The sequence below is a fragment of the Malania oleifera genome, chromosome 11 (genome assembly GCF_029873635.1).
Source record: "Malania oleifera isolate guangnan ecotype guangnan chromosome 11, ASM2987363v1, whole genome shotgun sequence".
NCBI classification, from domain to species: Eukaryota; Viridiplantae; Streptophyta; class Magnoliopsida; order Santalales; family Ximeniaceae; genus Malania; species Malania oleifera.
This window is the reverse complement of record NC_080427.1, coordinates 26,315,817-26,335,034: the sequence shown is the minus strand read 5'-3', so window position 1 is coordinate 26,335,034 and position 19,218 is coordinate 26,315,817. Positions and strand designations below refer to the sequence as shown.

Below are 19,218 nucleotides of genomic sequence, written 5' to 3'. Positions count from 1 at the left end.
AAATTTTGGGATGGTGCCCAAATGCTCCAAATCAAAATTCTGATCAGCAATATTGTAAAGAATCTTCCCAAGAGTAACATGGTGACTTTCGATTGTCAAACTGGTGAGAATCGCTGCCGAAATTCTAGAGATAAGTCAGAGAGATGGATTTTAGAGAGAGAGAGATTACAGGCAAAAATTCTCTCTGAATCCTAATTTTGGCATATTTATAGAGTGCTGCCTCGTCAGCAAGACACGTCACCTCGTCGACTAGTCCAAGAAGGGAGTTCGTTGACGAACTCGTAACCTTCGTCGATGAACTTCAGGCTCTGATATAACCCCTCTTGGTATTTTTCCATCGACGAGACACGTGGTGCATGATGATCCATGAGAGGATGAATATATATATATATATATATATATATATGTGTGTGTGTGTGTGTGTGTGTGTGTGTGTGTGTGTGTGCGCGTGCGCGCGCGCATATAATAATATATCAGAGATCTTATATAATATATCAAAGATCAGATAAATTCATTCCATTTTCCAAAATTTATCTTATTAATCGTTTGGAGGTTCTACTATTACTTCATTTGAGAACACCCTTCTTGAGTCCTTCAATCATAGAAATCGAATAAGAGTACATTCTACTTCATTGTAAAAATACACAAAGATTGCACTCATTCTTTTATTCAATAAATATCAAATTTTTGTACCAATTTTCCTGTCTTCTATTTTAACACCACAAATTGTCATTATAACCTCGATTCTCTATGTTTAGTTTTGGGATTGGGGGTTTTTAACTATTTAATAAAAATGATTATCAACAAATATAAACAAAACTCTTAGGGGGACGTTTGTTTGATCTGAATATAATTTGAATAGAAGTTACCTTTGAATTGGTTCACTAAATGAGTGAACCAGTTAAACATCAAAGCGTTTGGTGGTAACTTTGAATTTTCTTAAAATTTTTTTAAAGCATGTCCAATACTAATTCAAAGGTTTTTTTTTTCCTATTTTATCTCTCGTAAAAAATGAAAAATACAAAAACATGATTCCCAAGAGATCAAAAGTAAAATAATAAAATTTATTTTTGTGCAATAATAAATTATATTTTTTATTAATTAAATATATGACAAGAAAATTTTATTTATGTTAAATTCAAAACTTTAGTTTATGCAATGGCTTATTAATTTTATCAAATATCTATGCTCCTAAAGATGAAGAAGAAGGTTAAAATTGAAAAACAATACATATTTTCAGATATTAGATATTAAATTGTTAAAATAATTGTTTAATTGTTAACGTTTAATGCAGAATTGGCTCACAAAATTAGGTTTGAATTACTGAAAATTTTTATTTATTTTCTCATTTTCCTTAATAATCAAATATAAAAATGAATTCCTTTGATCAATTTTCCTTTCTTTTCTTCATGTTAACATATGGGGCCTTAATTTATTTATTTTTTTGCTAATATTCTTTCAAGTTTTAAACAGGCCCTTAATTTTAGTTAACTTAATAGTACATTTTGATCATTATTTTGAACAAATTTAAATTTACCTACAAGAAAGATTTAACACCATTTTGGACTGCATTTCATCAAAATTTACTCTATATTAAGGAGCATGAAACTCGGAGTTTTGATTTGAATGCAACTTGATTCACATAAAATAAAGTACAAAATTATATAGATTTTCTCTAAATCCATATAAATTTAAATTTAGGTTCGGAGATCCATGCTCTTGAAATCATTGTTTTGAAGTCTAGGTTTAAATTCACTTGGAAGTATTTAACACAATTTTAAATTGTATTTCATCTAAATTTACTCTATTTTTAGGAGCATAGAATTCAAATTTTTATTTGAATGTAAGGCAATTTGCATAAAATGTAATACAAAATTATATTGAATTTGTTTTGAAATTTTAGTAACTTATTCAATTTAAAAACAAAACAAAATTATCAATTGTACAACAAAAAATTTTAAAAAATAATTGATGCAAGCTTATAACAAAAAGTGAAAACCAAAGTGTAGTCCCAAGCCAGGGGGTGAATTGGATTTAAAAATTTCTTTTAATTCGTTTCTACAATCCTTAATCTCTTTTAATTCTTTTTCATGAATTTTTGACTTATTGTTAATTTATTAAATACACAACAAATACTTAAAACAATATTCAATCCAGAACCATATACCAATAAAGTAACAAATACAACACAAGTACTTAAACAATCAGTCGAACAATCAACCAAAGTGATTAACTCACAAAATTCAATATTTAGCACTTTACCGGTTCTTAGCTTTTGCAGTCATGTGTATATGAAATTGATTTAAACCCTGTGGTTAATGCAAGCCCTGTGGATAATTGATTGCTCAATATGAATCACAACACTCTTTCAAAGAATTTAGATTTTAAACAAACTTTTAGTTAAAGAGTCTTTGTGTATTTCACTAATTAACGTACTTTCTTACGGTTTTCACAAAGTATCGATTAACCAACGTACTCCCTTTCGGTTTCCGCAATCCTAAAAACAAATTAAGCATAATTTTATTTAATATCTAATCCACGTAGTATATATGATTTAGGAATTTAAATCACAACTATGCAGTTAATATATACTGAAAGTAAAGAGAGTAAGGGAAAGAGAGTGACACCAGATTTTTACGAGGTTCGACTTATCCCCAGCCAATGTCCTCGCCTTTGGCAAACTACCAAAAGATTCACTAAACTAGTTCCTTTTCCGAGCGAAACAACACCGTTACACACTCCTTCAGTAGGCTAGAACCCACCTCTCCAAGTGATACCTCTCACTCGATCACTCCTTCAATTAGGCTAGAGTTGCACCTCTCCAAGCGATACCTCACGCTTGGTTAACGATTAGAACGTCTCAAATTGTCCAAGAACTACAAAAAAATATGAAGTAAACACTAGGTACAAGAACAATCTCAAAACAGAGCAGATTAGTACAATTTTAGTATTATGTATTTCAAGAATTTAAATATCAAGATGCAATAGAATTGAAGTTCAAGTGTAGAGATCACCAAGGGTTCTTTTGTGATTGAGAAAACTCAGTATAAGAACCGTAGACTTGTGATTCAACAACAATTCAGAAGGTATCTCCTAGATGGAGTATGAGCAATAGGGAACTCTGAGAGAGATTGAGAGTTTGAATGCAAGTATGTTGTGTGATTGCATTGGTTATTAATTTTTTGGGATTAAAGTAGTATTTATAGACTTATTAGGATTAGTTTTCTTGTTCTCCAAGTTACTTGGAGTGTCCACCAAGTTTTTATAACGTTCATATTTGAAAAACTGATTTTTAAAATTTTCCCGTTGAGGTTCAAAATTTAAAATCCTGTGGAGTCCGTCAGTTGAATAGGTGACTGGATAGTTCAAAATTTACAGCATTGGCAGATCTTATATAATATATCAAAGATCAGATAAATTCAATCCATTTTCCAAAATTTATCTTATTAATCGTTTGGAGGTTCTACTATCACTTCATTTGAGAACACCCTTCTTGAGTCCTTGAATCATAGAAATCGAATAAGAGTACATTTTACTTCATTGTAAAAATACACAAAGATTGCACTCATTCTTTTATTCAATAAATATCAAATTTTTGTACCAATTTTCCTGTCTTTTATTTTAACACCACGAATTGTCATTACAACCTCGATTCTCTATGTTTAGTTTAGGGATTGGGGGTTTTTAACTATTTAATAAAAATGATTATCAACAAATATAAACAAAACTCTTAGGGGGACGTTTGTTTGATCTAAATATAATTTGAATAGAGGTTACCTTTGAATTGGTTCACTAAATGAGTGAACCAGTTAGACATCAAAGTGTTTGGTGATAACTTTGAATTTTCTTAAAATTTTTTTAAAACATGTCAAATACTAATTCAAACGTCTTTTTTTTTTTTTCCTATTTTATCTCTCATAAAAAATGAAAATGACAAAAACATGATTCCCAAGAGATCGAAGGTAAAATAATAAAATTTATTTTTGTGCAATGATAAATTATATTTTTTATTAATTAAATATATGATAAGAAAATTTTATTTATGTTAAATTCAAAACTTTAGGTTATGCAATGGTTGATTAATTTTATCAAATATCTATGCTCCTAGAGATGAAGAAGAAGGTTAAAATTGAAAAACAATACATATTTTCAAATATTAGATGTTAAATTGTTAAAATAATTCAAATTTTAGATTTAGTGATTGGTTAACGTTTAATGTAGAACTGGTTCACAAAAATTAGGTATGAATTCAGTATTCAACACTTAATACTTAATTTTACCCCTTAACTTTTTATTTTATTTTTTTTCAAAATTTTACGCAACTTTAAAATTAAAGTTTGAATCTTATACTTTTATTATTTTTTATTATGTTTTTTTTTTAAATTATATGCATAGTTTGAGGTGCCAATTCACTCTCGACAACTAAAGCATTAACTAATACCTCAATTTTTTTGAACAAAATGACTTGTAACATTTAATTTTCAAGTGTGAAAGTGTAATTATTTTTTAAGGTTACCATAAATATACTTCTATTAAGTCTCATTCTAAATTAGGAAAACATTAGGCAAAAGAGGAAAAAATCCAAAAGATTTATATTTGGCTATTAAGGAAAGACATTGAAGGGTATGATTTATTTTTATTTATTTATTTTTTTGATATCCCTAAACTTTTATCTTGGGCAAGTCTTTTGGATCCACTCAAACAACATCAAATAGAGGATAAAAACATCATCGTCACCATAGAGTCAGCGATACCTGTAGATGGTGAGAATTTACTCTGTGAGCCAGTGGGGATCGTGGATGATGAGAGTTTTCTGTGAGTCAGCTGGGACCGTGGATGGTAATGAAAATATGTCCCGCGGATTGGGTTGACCGAACGTCCAACTAATGCACGGAAGCCGTGTCCGCATTCCAGATTTTACCTGATTAGCGAGATCTCGAGGGAGGATGCTGATCCGTAAGTTTGGTATCGCACCAGGAGATCTGAAAGAATTGTTGGTGGTTGGAGTTCCTATGTAATAATAAAAAAAAAAGAATTGTTGGTAGCTGGAGTTTTTATGTAATAAAAAAAAAAAAAAACATTATCATCTGTTTACTAATACATTTTTAGTAATTCTCAAAACAAACGATAAGTGGAGAATCAAATTTGACATCCCGAGACTATTAAAACCTATTTTTGTCTTTACCACAAGAATGAATTCGCCTAAGTAAAAAAATATAATTTGTTATGAGCCTTAATAATGTTTGAACAAACTTGCTTAGAATGCAATACCAGCAGTGTAAAACGGCGTCGTCTTCAACTCTCGGAAGAACCCTAACCAAACAAGTGGCCATAGTGAAGCTCCGCCGACACGTGGGCCAATCAAATTCCACAGCGTCCCCAGGCCCCGAAGTAGCGCGTATGGAAGAGAGAGAAAAAGAGGAGGGAGAGAGGGCGAGAGAGAGAGAGAGAGAGAGAGAGAGAGAGAGTCTATAAATAAAATAAAAAAAGGAGGGGATAAGGGAAAGAAGGAGAACGGACGGTGCTGATAGAAGAAAGGGAAGGTAGAATCTGAGATCTGAGTCGTCTTCGCTCTCCGCTCTTCTCCAGCGTCCGATCCAATCTCCATCCCTTCCCAGAAGCCCCTCGATCTAACGCCACACCCACGCCCTCCAATATTCAAATACTCCCCCATCCATCGGTAAGTTCTCCACTTCTCTCTTTCTCCCTCTCTCTCCCCACGTACTCCAATCTCCCCCGCACTTTCTCTCTCCTCCCCCTCCCCCTCTTCTTCTGCTATGGCGGAATTAGGGCTATGGCTCCAGCGGCTTCAGCTGACGTTGTTCCGCAGGTCGAGGGTTCGGGCAACATGGCCGATGTACCGGCGAGTCCCGGCGGGGGCAGCCACGACAGCGGCGACCACAGCCCTCGCTCCGCGGTTCGTGAGCAGGACAGGTTTCTTCCTATCGCTAATATTAGCCGGATCATGAAGAAGGGGCTTCCCGCGAACGGGAAGATCGCCAAGGATGCGAAGGAGACGGTTCAGGAATGCGTGTCGGAGTTCATCAGTTTCATCACCAGCGAGTACGTGGTCTGGTGACTGGTGATTAAGATTTTATTTTATTTTTATTTGGGCTGTGGAATTGAGTTGTCTGGTGATTGAATGCGTAGGGCAAGTGATAAGTGCCAGAGGGAGAAGAGGAAGACGATTAATGGGGATGATTTGCTTTGGGCAATGGCGACGTTAGGGTTTGAAGATTATATTGATCCGCTCAAGGTGTACTTGGCTAGATACAGAGAGGTGATTTGCCCCTTTTTTGTTTAACTTATTTGTTTATTAGATTTGTTATATGGGATTTCCAGGTTGTTACCGCTGTTATGATTTCTTTGTAATTATTATCTGATCAATGGGTATTTTTTTGTTGGCTCACGTTCTGGGTTGAACGAAATGTTGCAGATTGAGGTAAGTAATTTGTTTTATATCCGTACTTCTATATATATTTTTTAATAGTAATATATTTGTAGATTTATGAATATCCCTTATGTCAAGTATGATACGTTCTTTCGTGATGAATTTTGATAGGGCGACACCAAGGGATCAGCAAAGGGTGTAGATGGGTCGGCCAAAAAAGATGCTGTTGGAATGCAATCTGCTCCAAATGCCCAGGTGGTGCTTAGGGGACTCTTTTGTACAGCTATTTTTATTTTTTTAAGAAGAAATATGATTATGATGTTTCTATGACATGAAAGTTTGCTTTGGTGATATTATATTTTTGTGCTGTTTGGATTAAACGCTTTTTTTTTCTTTCCAGATTGCTCATCAAAGTTCTTTGATGCAAGGTGCTAACTATGTGAATTCTCAAGTAATTCTCTCTCTCTCTCTCTCTCTGTATGTATGTAAGTGTGTTGCACCCAGATGCGCATGTGACATAGTAACTTAACCAGCTTTGGGATATATGCATTAGAGTGATGCTGATACATGAATATATTAGATGATACCTACTGTCGTGATTGTATAATGGAAATTTAAGTGCCCTTTTGTAAAAGGACAAAGTGCTGTCTAGGAGCACTATTGATGTTTTCCTGGTGGCTGGCTGTGCTCAGAAGTCAAAGCACTCAAAGTAAACTAGTCCCATTTGATGTGGAAGGATTATATACCCTCTGGTCTAGATCATTGAGATAAAAGAAGGAATGTAAAACACTGAATGGAATATGTTTTAGAAGTGTTTGGCTATGTTTTGAGTTCTTAATAATGTAAAATAGTTTAATGTGATGTGGAAAGAGCAGATACACTTTCAGCATCATTTATATAAAGGGAATGATATGAATTTTAAGAGGGGAGCATTAGGTACTAGAAGCCATGCAATGATCCTCAGTCGAATAGTAGTTGCACTCCCATCTTCCCACCTCACCCTATCATTTGGATGTAGAATTTTTTGTCAAATTTGTGGATTTGGATGAAATTTTTCTACAATCCTCGTCTGTTTTGGTATATTAGGATGTTAAGGAAGGGGTGGTACAAAAAATATTAGGAGGGTTTTTAGATTAGACCTAAAACCCCAATATATGAGTTAGAATTGTAAAAATTATCACTTGTGACTAATATTTTAACTGCAATGCAACCACTGCCACTGCTGTCCTTTCCGCCACCACAATTCCATCATTATTGCCACAAATATTAGTATATCTCCACCACCATTACTGCTGTTATCATTTTCCCCTGGCTATTACCATTGTCGTGAATACCACTGTCATTGCATCATCATTGCTGTCACACCAATACAACTACTGTCGTTGCTGCCATATCCACACAACTGCCTTATTACAATCAATACCATAATGAAACCGTTATCATCCTAAAAATTGTCCATTTTCCAAAGACACAACATTCCACTTAGTTCTTGAAACTAATATACTTGTGTAAATTGTGGAATTTCCAAACGAAGGGATTTTTAACTTTTAGATGCTGGGATTTTGAAGAAAGGGATAAAAATTCCCTTCATTCTATATTTTAACCCAAATCCCGTTGTTAGTTTGTCAAATATGGTGAAAGAGAGTGGTGAAGAAAATATTTTAAGCTATTTGCAAAGAAATTTGCAAGGGAAAAGTATTGAAAACAATATATGACGATCAAAAACTGCTTTTGAAACTAGAAAATATTAATTGCCTTGATTCAACGCTAAAGACTTCAAGTTAAAGTGGGAGGACTATAAAGATTTTTGAACCTGTAGCTCCACCATGTTGTCTGATTCTCCCCTTTGAGTAAGCTTTCTTAGTCTTGCAAATCAAAATTTACCATTTGAGAATCTTCCTCTTGATTCACCTAAAATCTCTTTTGCTATTATAGTGAAGACGATTATTGGGATCAAAATGTCTGTGAGTTTGTAAAGGCAAAAAGGATTTGGATTTGGTATAAAATATGGAAAAATTTGAAAAGAATAAAGAAGTGAGAAAAGATGCAAAAAAAGGTCGTCAGCGAAGCTAAAAATAGATCATAGATACGTAAGAAGGGGAAAGAAACATATTTAAACTTGCTAGAGCTAGAGAAAGAAAGAGTAAAGACTTAGGTAGTGTAAAATGTGTAAAAAATGAGGATGATATTGTCTTGGTTAAGGAAGAATGCATAAAAGAAAGATGGTGAAGTTATTTTAGTAAGCTATTTCATGAAAACCAAGTAGAAGGCCTTAAACTTAGAATTAGAAAATGAGTATAAGGCTAAAAATTTGAGGTTTATTTGCAAAATTAGAGTTAATGAAGTTAAGTTTGCATTAAAAAAAATGAAAGATGGAAAAACTATAGGATTTGATAGCATCCCAATTGAAGTTAGGTAATGCCTAGGTGATAAACAAATCATATGGTTAACTAATTTTATTTAACACAATTATAAACACAATTATAAAAACTAAGAAAATGCGAGACGAATGGAGGAAAAGCACTTTAATACCTATATATATATACAAAAATAAAGGAGATATTTAAAATTGAAATAACTATTGTGGGATTAAACTTATGAGTCATATAATAAAACTGTGGGAAGGGTGGTTGCACAAAGATTAATCTTAGAAATGAGGGTCTTGGAAAATCAATTTGGTTTTATTCCCTAGTAAATCTATTATAGGAGCTATATATCTTTTGAAAAGAAATTAATAAAAAAGTTTAGAGAAAAGAAGAGGGACTGGTATATGGTTTTTATTGACTTAAAGAAAGTGTATGATAAAGTACTTAGGGAAGTTATTAGGTGTATAGATGTTATTAAGGGTATGTATGATGGAGTAATGACTAGCGTTAAGACTATAGGTTGAGAGGTAAGGGAATTTCCAATCACAATATATAGGTGGTGAGGAAAGGGAATTTCCAATCCCAATAGGTGGTATACATCAAGGATTTGCTTTGAACTCTTATCTTTTTGTTCTAGTGATGGCTTACTAAGGGTATCAAAAATGAAGTTTCATGATATATTTTGTTTGTAGATGATATTGTCTTGATTGATAAAAATAGGGATGGAGTAGAATCAAAGTTAGAATTATGAAGATACGATTTAGAATCTAGAGGTTTTATGATAAGTAGAAATGTGACAAAATATATGAAATGTAATTTCAATTGTAGGAGGAGGAATATTGGAGAAAAAATTTAAAATTGATGGTAAAAAATCAACAACACTAGTAGCTCTAAAATGGAAAAGTGCTTCAAGCGTGTTATTTGATCGTAGAATACCTTTAAAATTAAAAGGGAGGTTCTATAAGAGGATTGTAAGACCAGCTATGCTATGAATTGGAGTGTTGGGCAATTAAGAAACAACATATCCAAAAAGTAAAAGTTGTCGAGATGAAAACACTAAGGTGGATATGAGTGGTATAACATTAAAATATAAATTAAAGAATGAACATATTTGTATTAAGTTATGCATAGTTCTAGTAGAAGATAGGATAAGGGAGGAGCAGCTCAAATGATTGGGCATTTGGTGTGTAGGCCAAATAGTGTGTCAAAAAGGAGTGAGCTAGTTACTATGAGGGATAGCAGAAGGGGTAGGGGTGGACCTAAAATAACTTGAAATATAGTGTAAAGATTTAATAGCTCTGAATTGTCGGGAAAAAATGCTCATGATCTATTGGTGAAAAAGGATTCATGTAGCTGACGCTACCTAGTGGAACCTAAGACTTGGTTTCTTGTTGTTGTTATAGTAGTAGTAGCTAGCTGTAGCACTTGAAGAAAAATAACAATAAATAAAATTATATATAGATATATCTAGCTAGTCTACTGTTTAAATTTGATGATCATGAACAGCAAATAAGAGCTCAAGGAGCCTCATTGAGCGTAATTCCATGAACTCTTTCCTTAGAATTCCATAACGAATCATCAAGTTGGAGGGTGGTGATTCTCTCAGGTTTGTCAGCGTTCACTCTGCCGTGTCCACCAACAATTCAACATGTTGAATAGCACCTTCTCATCAATGAATTCCTCTCTCGACTTCAATAGCATGCCAGCAACTGTGGCGACATTTTTTTTTTCCCACTGCTAGCCAAATCCTTCCTGCTCTCTGATTTTGGCTATGCAGCCTCGGTCCTTGTCGCTCACTGAGGAGGAAGCATGATCCGTGTACTAGAGGATCAAGTTCTATTGGAAGAGGTTGTGCTTGAGCTCTGCAGCTTCAGTCCTAATTTCAAGTGAGGGACCTGGATTTTTGATATTCATAGATTAAGGGGTGATTTCAAATTCATGTATTTGACATCTTTAAATACACAATGAGTTTGATTCAAAATTCAAATTTACTTTTTAAAAAACTAGAACTAAAATGTGTTTGAAATACACAATCCAAATTCACATTCTCAACACACCAATAGTGATTTTCAAGTCCTCTAGTGCAGATGCTTCCAATTGACTTGGATTGAAATGGTGGAAACTAAAGATGGTGGCGTAAAGTTTCTTATACATAACCTGTGTCAAAGCATTGTCTTTTGTATGGTTGTGATCAGTTTGGGATAGAAATTGAGGAGGATAAGAATAGAAGGTGTGCATGAGTGCATATGCATACCCCATGAGGGAGAAGCGCATCAATGGATTTGTGAAGCTGCCCCACAGTGGGTCTATGAAGTTGCCATGTTTTAGTGGTTTTTTGGAACTGGGAAGAACGTGAACAATTTTCACAAGAGAAACCACAGCTCAGATACTGTAACAGGCTCGACAAATCAATTAAATGAGCATGAGGCACGTCCATGATTCTGCATTAGCAGATAACTGGTCATGATCAGGGGTGGTTCCCTGATATACCATGGCAGGAATTAATGAGCGCCCTGTATAAAAACAAAAGAGGAGAAAAAAGGCAAGTTAAGGACACACTAAAACCCTAACACTGTCAATCTCTTGCACTTCTTATCGCCCTATTGACTTAAGTATCAGAGCGTTTTCCCAGAGCCTACCATGTGTTCACATGTGCAGGGATTACCGAACAGAGGAGGCTGCCGGCTTCTTCCAAGGGATTGCAATAGATCATTGATTGTTTGGTGCATGCACCTAGCCAAATTGTGCATGAAAAGTAGATATACTTGAATTAAGGTAAGAATCTGTTTGTGATATTTAAGTGAAGGAGAGAAAGGTAAATTTACTAATCTAAAATAGTTACCAAAGCATAAGAATCCATTTGTGTTATTCTATTGAAGGAGAGAAAATTCAAATTTATTAATCTAAAATATTACTAAGTAGTTACCAAAACATTGGAAGGTGTTTACCAATATGATATCTCCTTTTATTTTCACATAGGCGGTGGACAGGGAGGTTTTGAGTAGGATTATTAGTTGTGGTGTAGTTAGAAGTGTTGTGGAGAGGGTGTTAGGGTTGGGTTGGAGGATGTTTTTTTTTACTTTGTCGATTATCCTAGACTCTTTTTATTTGTTGGTGTTTTCATGTTTTGCTAATGTGCTCTCTTTTATTATTGTTTGGGGAAGTGTCTTGTCTTGTGATTAATCTAAGTGTGGGCTGTGCGTTATTAGTTTTGAAGCAGATTTTGTGTCAGTGTGTGTTTATTCATAGTTGGTTTATATCTTTCTTAGGTGCTCAGTTAACCCTAAAACATTGTCTTTTTGGACTCCAGTTGTTGAGAGAGTGGGTAGGAACCCCCATCCCCCCCGCCCGGGGGGGGGGGGGGGGGGGTTTAAAATTAATGTGCAGGTTGGTAGTAGGTTGCAAAAGATTGAGGGATTTTTGCTAATAGATATTAGTTTCAAAACAGGTTTTGTATCAGTTTGTGTTTATTCATAGCTTATATAATTCTTGGGTGCTCAGTTAACCCTAAAACATCATCTTTTTGGAATCCAGTTGTTGGGGTAGTGGGTAGGAGATTGGATGTGTTGAGGGGAGGGGAGGCTTTCTACATTTTAGTGGGTCATATAATTTGATTAATGATTTAAATCCTCTCCTTTGCTCCCCCTGGAGCCCCTTTTTACTCGTGCAGGTTGCTAATAGGTTGCAAAAGATGATGAGGGACTTTTTGGTCTGGATGAGGGAGAATGATGGGGATCCTTAGACCTAAATGTGAGGATGGTTTGGAGCTGGATATTTTAGTTTCCATGAACCTTGCCTTACTGGGTAAACCATAAATGTTAATGGCAGCCTTTCAAGAAAATGCCTTGGTGGATAAATGTTTATGATACATTCTTTTAGTGCCTAAGTCATGCTTAATGAAGGTAATCTGTTGTAAATCTGGAATTCAGTAGATTTATTGGGATGCTATGGTAGGTGTTAATGTCATTATGTCATGAATCTTCTGAAATTTATCCGCAATGTGGAGAAAGTTTGTTTTCTTTGGCAGCAGTGGGTAGGGAAAGCTATGCTTTTGTGGATGAATCCTTTGAAATTTGTCAGCAATGAGGAGAAAGTTCATTTTTGGGAGTAGTGGGTTGGGAAAGCTCTGTTTTTGTGCTGCCTATCCTTGTGTTTTATTTTTTTGCCTCTTGACTTGTCATAATGTTCCTATCTGTTATTTCTCGATGTCTGAAATCAGTGTGGTTTCTTGGAATTTTTTTCTTTTGAAGGACTTTTAATGAAAGGGAAGTGATAGATCTTATTTTAGATGTTCGAGGTGCTTAATCCTTTTCGTCTTTCTCTCAAAGATTTTTATAGGGTTTGCATAACTCGGCCCCTGTTTTCAAGGACAAAAAGATTGGAGGGTTTGTAACACCTGTGTTTTTTCTTCATTTTCTCTTCTAGTTAGTTCACGGAGTACACTTATCCTCCATTTCTTGTACCCTTCCGTCTTATCTCCTTTTTTATGAAAAAAAGATCCATCTTTAACACTAATATGTTTTGAGCTTTTTGGACCTTGAGAGGTGGAGAGGATGGTCAGTGGTGTGTGTTTTGAGGCAGTAAAAAAAGTCATGGCTGTCAATGCATGGACAAATGATTTAGGCCTTGATAGAGTGAAATGCTGGACTCGTGTACCTGAAACCAGGTCCTTGAAAGGAGGGCCTGAGTTGGATAGAGTTTAATGCAGGACTTCCTTTTTGCATTTTAGGTTGTGAAGTTAATCGTTGTATGTAGTCACTTTTTTTTTTTTTCATTTGATACCATTCTGGTGATTCTTGGTCAATGTTACGTAGAACAGGAATGGGAATGGGATTGCAGCACAGCACATTCTCTAATATGTGGAATGTTAAGGGTATATTTAGATATTTTGGTGAAAATTGTATAGTGGCACTTGTATATTTTGGAGAGGATATTGAAGTGTTTCTATATTTAGAAGAGAATTTCTTTTGTGAAATAGATTAATAATTGCTGAAAATAGAATTACAATGTGACGATTCCCCACTTTAACTATAGAAAAAATGTTATGTGAAAGTATTGAACTATAACTTTGGGTTATTGTATTTATTGTTCTGGAAAAAGAATGTACCATGCTTTGGAACATTTGTACCAATTTGTGGTTCGCTTAGGTGTTAGTATTTTCTGGACACTATGTTCTTGGCAGACAAACAGCATTCTAGATCCATGGAAGTCATAAGTGATGGTTTTCTTAATGGTTGTTTTGTTGATTTCCCACGCTGTTGACACCCAAAAACTCAAATCTGTTGAACAATGTTAACTGCTTTTTAGTGGAGGGATTGAGCACTGCTTCAAGTCTAATATTTCCAATGAAGCTATTTTATGTAATTCTGTTGAAATTGAAGCAGAACACTGGAGGGACAGCATGAGGCAAGTTTATTACTCTGATGTCACGATGCATCTTAAATTCTTTATCCCAAACATGGATCAGCAACCTGTTTTCTCTGATTTACTCTCAATTCAGCAACTATATTTTCATTAGCACATTCATGATGCCTAACTATTTTAAAAGATCCTACATTTTGTTATTGTAGTGTATAACTCTAGCAGCTTATGCAATAGCTAAAACATGCTTTAGTTATGGATAAACTTACTAGTTATTGGGCATATTCAAGATAATGTTCCATTGTATATACTTAGGAGTGTAACTTGTAGAAGATAAGGGGAGATCATTCATGATAATTTGGGACTTGTAACTTGGACCAGATGATGTGCTGGTGAGAAAGTGTGATTTGATTAAGATTTAAGAGTGGAAGCAGAACTAGAAGAAGTTGGATTGAGGTTGTAAAAAATGATTTGTTAGCCCATCAACTTTTAGAAGTTGTTGCTGTGGTTTGAGTAGAATGTGAAAAGATGTCATAGATTCCCAACATGGTGCTTGATGTGTGTCTTCCCATGAATCCAAAAAAAAGCCGTGATGATCATAGAAAATTCTTATTTCCATTTCTATAATGCAATATCTTATTAGTTCGCTTATTTTGGGTAGGAAGTTTTCCAGTTGCTAGTTTGATGTATGTTTTCTTAATTAATTGTTAGTACAACTGTACAGGGCTCCTAAGCCTATAAATTACTCTTGCACTGAATTTTCTTCTTAAAAGGTTTTTGGAAATTGTAACTTAGCTTTTTTTGAGAAATTCTGCATTAGAATTTGGAAATGCTGCCCTCCACCGTATTGTTGTTAGAGCTGATTAGCCTGTTGCCGCTCCTGCTGCTGTGCCATCAACCCGTCTCCCACCTGCCAGCTGGATCTCTATTTCTGCTGCTGCAATTACACCCTATGCGTGACAACCTACAAGCAGAACCCCTGAGGTTTGAATATCTTGAAACAATAGTCTTCTGATTCTGAAATCATTCTCTAACCTCTCAAGTCACACTTTAATCCCTTCAATTCAGTCCTTAATACTTTCAGTTCTGAACTCTAGCCTTTTTCAAAGCCATAGATGAAACCCTATATCTGATCAAAATCATAAGGCCTAACTTTTAGATTATTGCTTTTTAGATGACTATCATAGCCACTTGATTTTTTTCAATGAGAGCCAAATCCCTTCATTGTTGATCTGCAGTGTTAACACCAGACCCCTTAAGTCACCGTAAAAGGCTCCCAATGTCAATATCAAATTTTCCCCTTGCCTGTTACTACTAGGAGTTATTTTCCCCTAAAATGTGGACCAGACTGGGAAGACTGAAGTTGGACTGCAGCCGGTCACATTACTGGTCTGGGTCATATAGTGAGGAAATAATGTGAATCAGGGCCACCCAGCCAAATTTGGGCTTAAATTCTTTTCAGCACTGGGAGATTGATGTAGAACATCATGTATATGTGCCTCTACATCAATGTTGGTCTTCCATGAATCTGAATTAGTTGGCAATGATTGAAAAAAAGAAAAAATCTTATTTTCATTTTTTTATGCTACATCATATTTAGTTTGTTTATTTTAGGTAGCAAGTAATCCCAGTAAGGGTTATCGGAGTTCCCTTGATTAGTTTTTTCTAGGTTCTTAAGCCTATTACTCCCTGTACTTGATTTTGGCTACTTTCTGGGAAATTGAAAATTAGTTTTTTTTTTTTTGAGAAATTGTGTTGGACACGCTGTTCTGCACAACTAATTTTCATTTACTATTAGATGAGTGAATAACCGTTCATGATTAAAATTTGTTTTAATATGGCATGTACATGTATTTAAGTTGAAGTTGCATCATAGCATGATGTAAAGTGTACGGAATTGTGTCATGCATGGTTATTTATCTGTTACTGCTGTTTACAATATGCAGAGTGCATCTACATGACAGATGTCATGTGGCATATGTACCAAGGAGCATTGTACAGCTTTATCTTGCAGTGTTTTATGTTCTTTGGCTGCATGTCAATTGGTGGGTGTGCACCTTTGTTGTTGTTCTTTTTTTTTTTTTTTTTTCCCAGCAAAAAATTTATTAAAAGGGCATCAAGGGGATGCCAAACTGATGTACAAGAAATCAACCACCCTGTAAGGTGTCACAAAAATGAAAAATTACATTAAACTCATTCACTACAAGTCCACTATGCCAAGTAGTAACTGCAGTAAACCACTGCTCTTTGCTGAACTGAAGCATCAAGATTGAATTTTTGAAAACTCTTCTGTTCCTCCCTTTCCATACACACCAGCAAATTGTGAGAGAAATGAGAGACAAGTTGTCCCCCTTTTCTTTATTGCCCAAATCCCTCCCCAGGCCCAGAGCTCCCCTCCAACAGATCTAGTGATAACCCACCATTTTTCCAATAAGAGTCAAAGCCATATTCCAAAGATTTGTAGTCCGGATAAAAAAATTTCTTGTAAAAGGATCTAACAATGAAGACCCCTTTTTTGTCCAAGGACCAAACAGGAAGGTCACGAGTGTTTTGAGGCTGGATCTTGTAAGGATGACTGTAGAAATCAGTGAGCTGGTGAAGTTCTCAATCTTCCGCATTTCTATGAAAGGGGGGTTATTCCAGAAAAACCCCTGAATTGATGTTTGGAGTTGGTGACTAATGCAAGCATCTTTGTCATGCTGGAAGTGAGACAGAGAGCCTTTGGATAACTCCAGACATCATGCCAAAATAAATGTTTTCTTCATCCCCCCCCTGAAATCTAATAAAGGAGAAAAAGTCATTCCAGCCTTCCCTAATGTATTTTCACACCCCTGCATGAAGTGGTCCTCTGCCAGCCCGGGAGATTTACCCATTGTGCTCAACCCCATATTTCATTACAACAATTTTCCATCAAAAGTGATCCTTCTTCGTCATGAATCTCCAAAACCATTTTCCAAGGACTTTATTGAAGATGTAATATGTTAAATTCGTCTAATTGCCAAGTTTTGAGACATGTGAGCACAGAGGAATGATATAAATACCCAATCCTTATTATCTGGAGCAAAATAGGTGTTTCTGTATGATGTCAAATTTAAATTACATTGTCCAATCATTATGATATATCCATGTGAAAATAGAAACTCATTTCAAAGTGGGCTTGAGAGTTAACTTATAGTGGATTAGGATTTTTTTCCTTTTTCCCTTCATTTGATAAGTCCACTTGTGAAGTGCGCATGTAACGTGAGCACACATTTGAAGCTGTAACTGTGTTCTTTTGTATCTGATGTAGCAACATAAGTCATTTGAAGTTCATGTTTAACATAGTTGTCTGACATAATTACAACTACAACGACAACAAACCCAGCCTTATGGGTCTCAGTTGTACTACTTGATGTTGGACACATGTTGGATTCATTAATCATACTCCTATTTTTTGAATTAATCAGGCTGTCATCCTGGATGTTAGATGTTGGCTTGTTGAATAGGGAAATTCTAATTCGGAAAAGTTTACTTTAAAGAAACCATATTCCATTCAGTAATACTAGTGCCTTGCACTGTCAGAATGGTACATGTTTTATTGCATGATTTTAGGGTTATGTTTGGTCTGCTGAATAGTTATTCTTGGAATAAGATGGAATGCTAAGAAAATTGGGAATGGACTATTCCATGGTAATATCTATTCATTGTCTACTTTTCATTTGTGGGTGCTATGAAAAATAGTTATACTCCCTATTTAGACTGAAAACAAACAGAAGCTCCCTGCACTAAGATTGTGCGTCACTGTGAGATAACAAATTGAAAATATTGTCGTTGGGTGATGTTTTTGTTTAGTTAAACTAATTGCATTTGTTTTTTTTTTTTTTTTTGTAGTCACAGGCGCAGCATCTGATGGTTCCCATGCAAGGTACTGATTAGACTTGCTGCCTATGATTCAGAATCCCAGTTAAGATTTGGTCTCGTTATCGAAAGGTGTTCTTATTAAAATATTTGTGTGATCTAAACATTGTAACTGTTCTGTTTGGTTTTGATGTATTTTGGCTGTTAGGGTGTTAATTTATGTTGAAATATGTATATTAGGCTGCCCTCTGGAGTATATTTGAAGAAAATATTGCAAGTCTAAGACTCGCAGGACTTGTTTGAGAAATTTTATGTTCTCTCATTCCTTGCGTTTGCGTGTGGAGACTCCACTTTGTTTGGTTTGAGAGAGTGAAGACTGGAGAGATTATGGACCAAGAAGTCTACTCTGTTGTCATTTACAAGAATGTTTCCCAAGCTACTTTTTTTAAGCTGCCAAGAAAGAATATGCCTCCCTTTTCCTTTGATAAATAGCTTTTTCAACTTCTAAAATATAACTTTTAACTTTTTTGAAGAGCTTTTAAAAATTGGAATATGAAACTTTTTTTAAGAAGTAATTTTTTTTTGTTGGAAGATAATTCTATTTCTTGGATATTTTTAATAATTTTTTAATATTATAAAATTATCCACTTGTCTCTCGCCTTTCTTGTCTCATGGCCATGTGTATGTATATTTTCTCATTTCATAATTCAAGTAAAAAACAAAGGATCTATATTGGTAATGGTATTATTTTATACAAATAATTTTTTTGATAAATAATTCAATAATCATTTTAAATCATATTATTCATACATGTTTTTTTTTTCCTTGTTTCATAATTAAAGTAAAAAAACTAAGGATCTATATTGGTAATGGTATTATTTTAGACAAATAAAACTTGTGATCAATAATTTAATAGTTATTTTAAATCATATTAGTCATACATGTTAATTTCTAAAATTTGTATTATTAATATTAAATTTAATTTTGGATAAATAATTTGACGTAAGCATTCATAAATTGACATTTATTTTAGTCATTTTAAACATTTTAATCAATTTATAATTTTTTTTTATGAAATATTGAACACCAATTTTTTCCCCAAGAGCTCCTTATTGATACAGGGTTCAATATTTGAAAAGCTTATTTACATAAATTCTTGAAAAAATTCCTTTCAAAAAGTTACAAGAGGGCTAAACTAAGCCTAAGGAATTTTTTCAACTACTACTAAAAAGTTAAAAATTATCCTAAATTGAAAAAATTAAA

At 34.4% G+C, this 19,218-nt stretch overlaps 1 protein-coding gene across 2 annotated transcripts; it reads left to right on the top strand.

The window, feature by feature from the left end:
• The first annotated feature begins 5,424 nt into the window (after positions 1–5,424).
• On the top strand, positions 5,425–18,262 carry LOC131168301 (nuclear transcription factor Y subunit B-8-like). Of its 2 annotated transcripts, XM_058127626.1 has the most exons (7): positions 5,440–5,680; positions 5,831–6,063; positions 6,151–6,280; positions 6,563–6,646; positions 6,792–6,842; positions 14,939–15,102; positions 17,989–18,262. In XM_058127626.1, exons 2-7 carry the CDS (start codon positions 5,849–5,851, stop codon positions 18,005–18,007), a joined length of 663 nt encoding a protein of 220 aa, XP_057983609.1. In that variant the 5' UTR covers positions 5,440–5,680; positions 5,831–5,848; the 3' UTR covers positions 18,008–18,262. The 2 variants fall into 2 exon arrangements, with proteins under 2 accessions (XP_057983610.1, XP_057983609.1); XM_058127627.1 differs by lacking the exon at positions 14,939–15,102 and having other exon boundaries at positions 5,425–5,680.
• Positions 18,263–19,218: the final 956 nt, after the last annotated feature.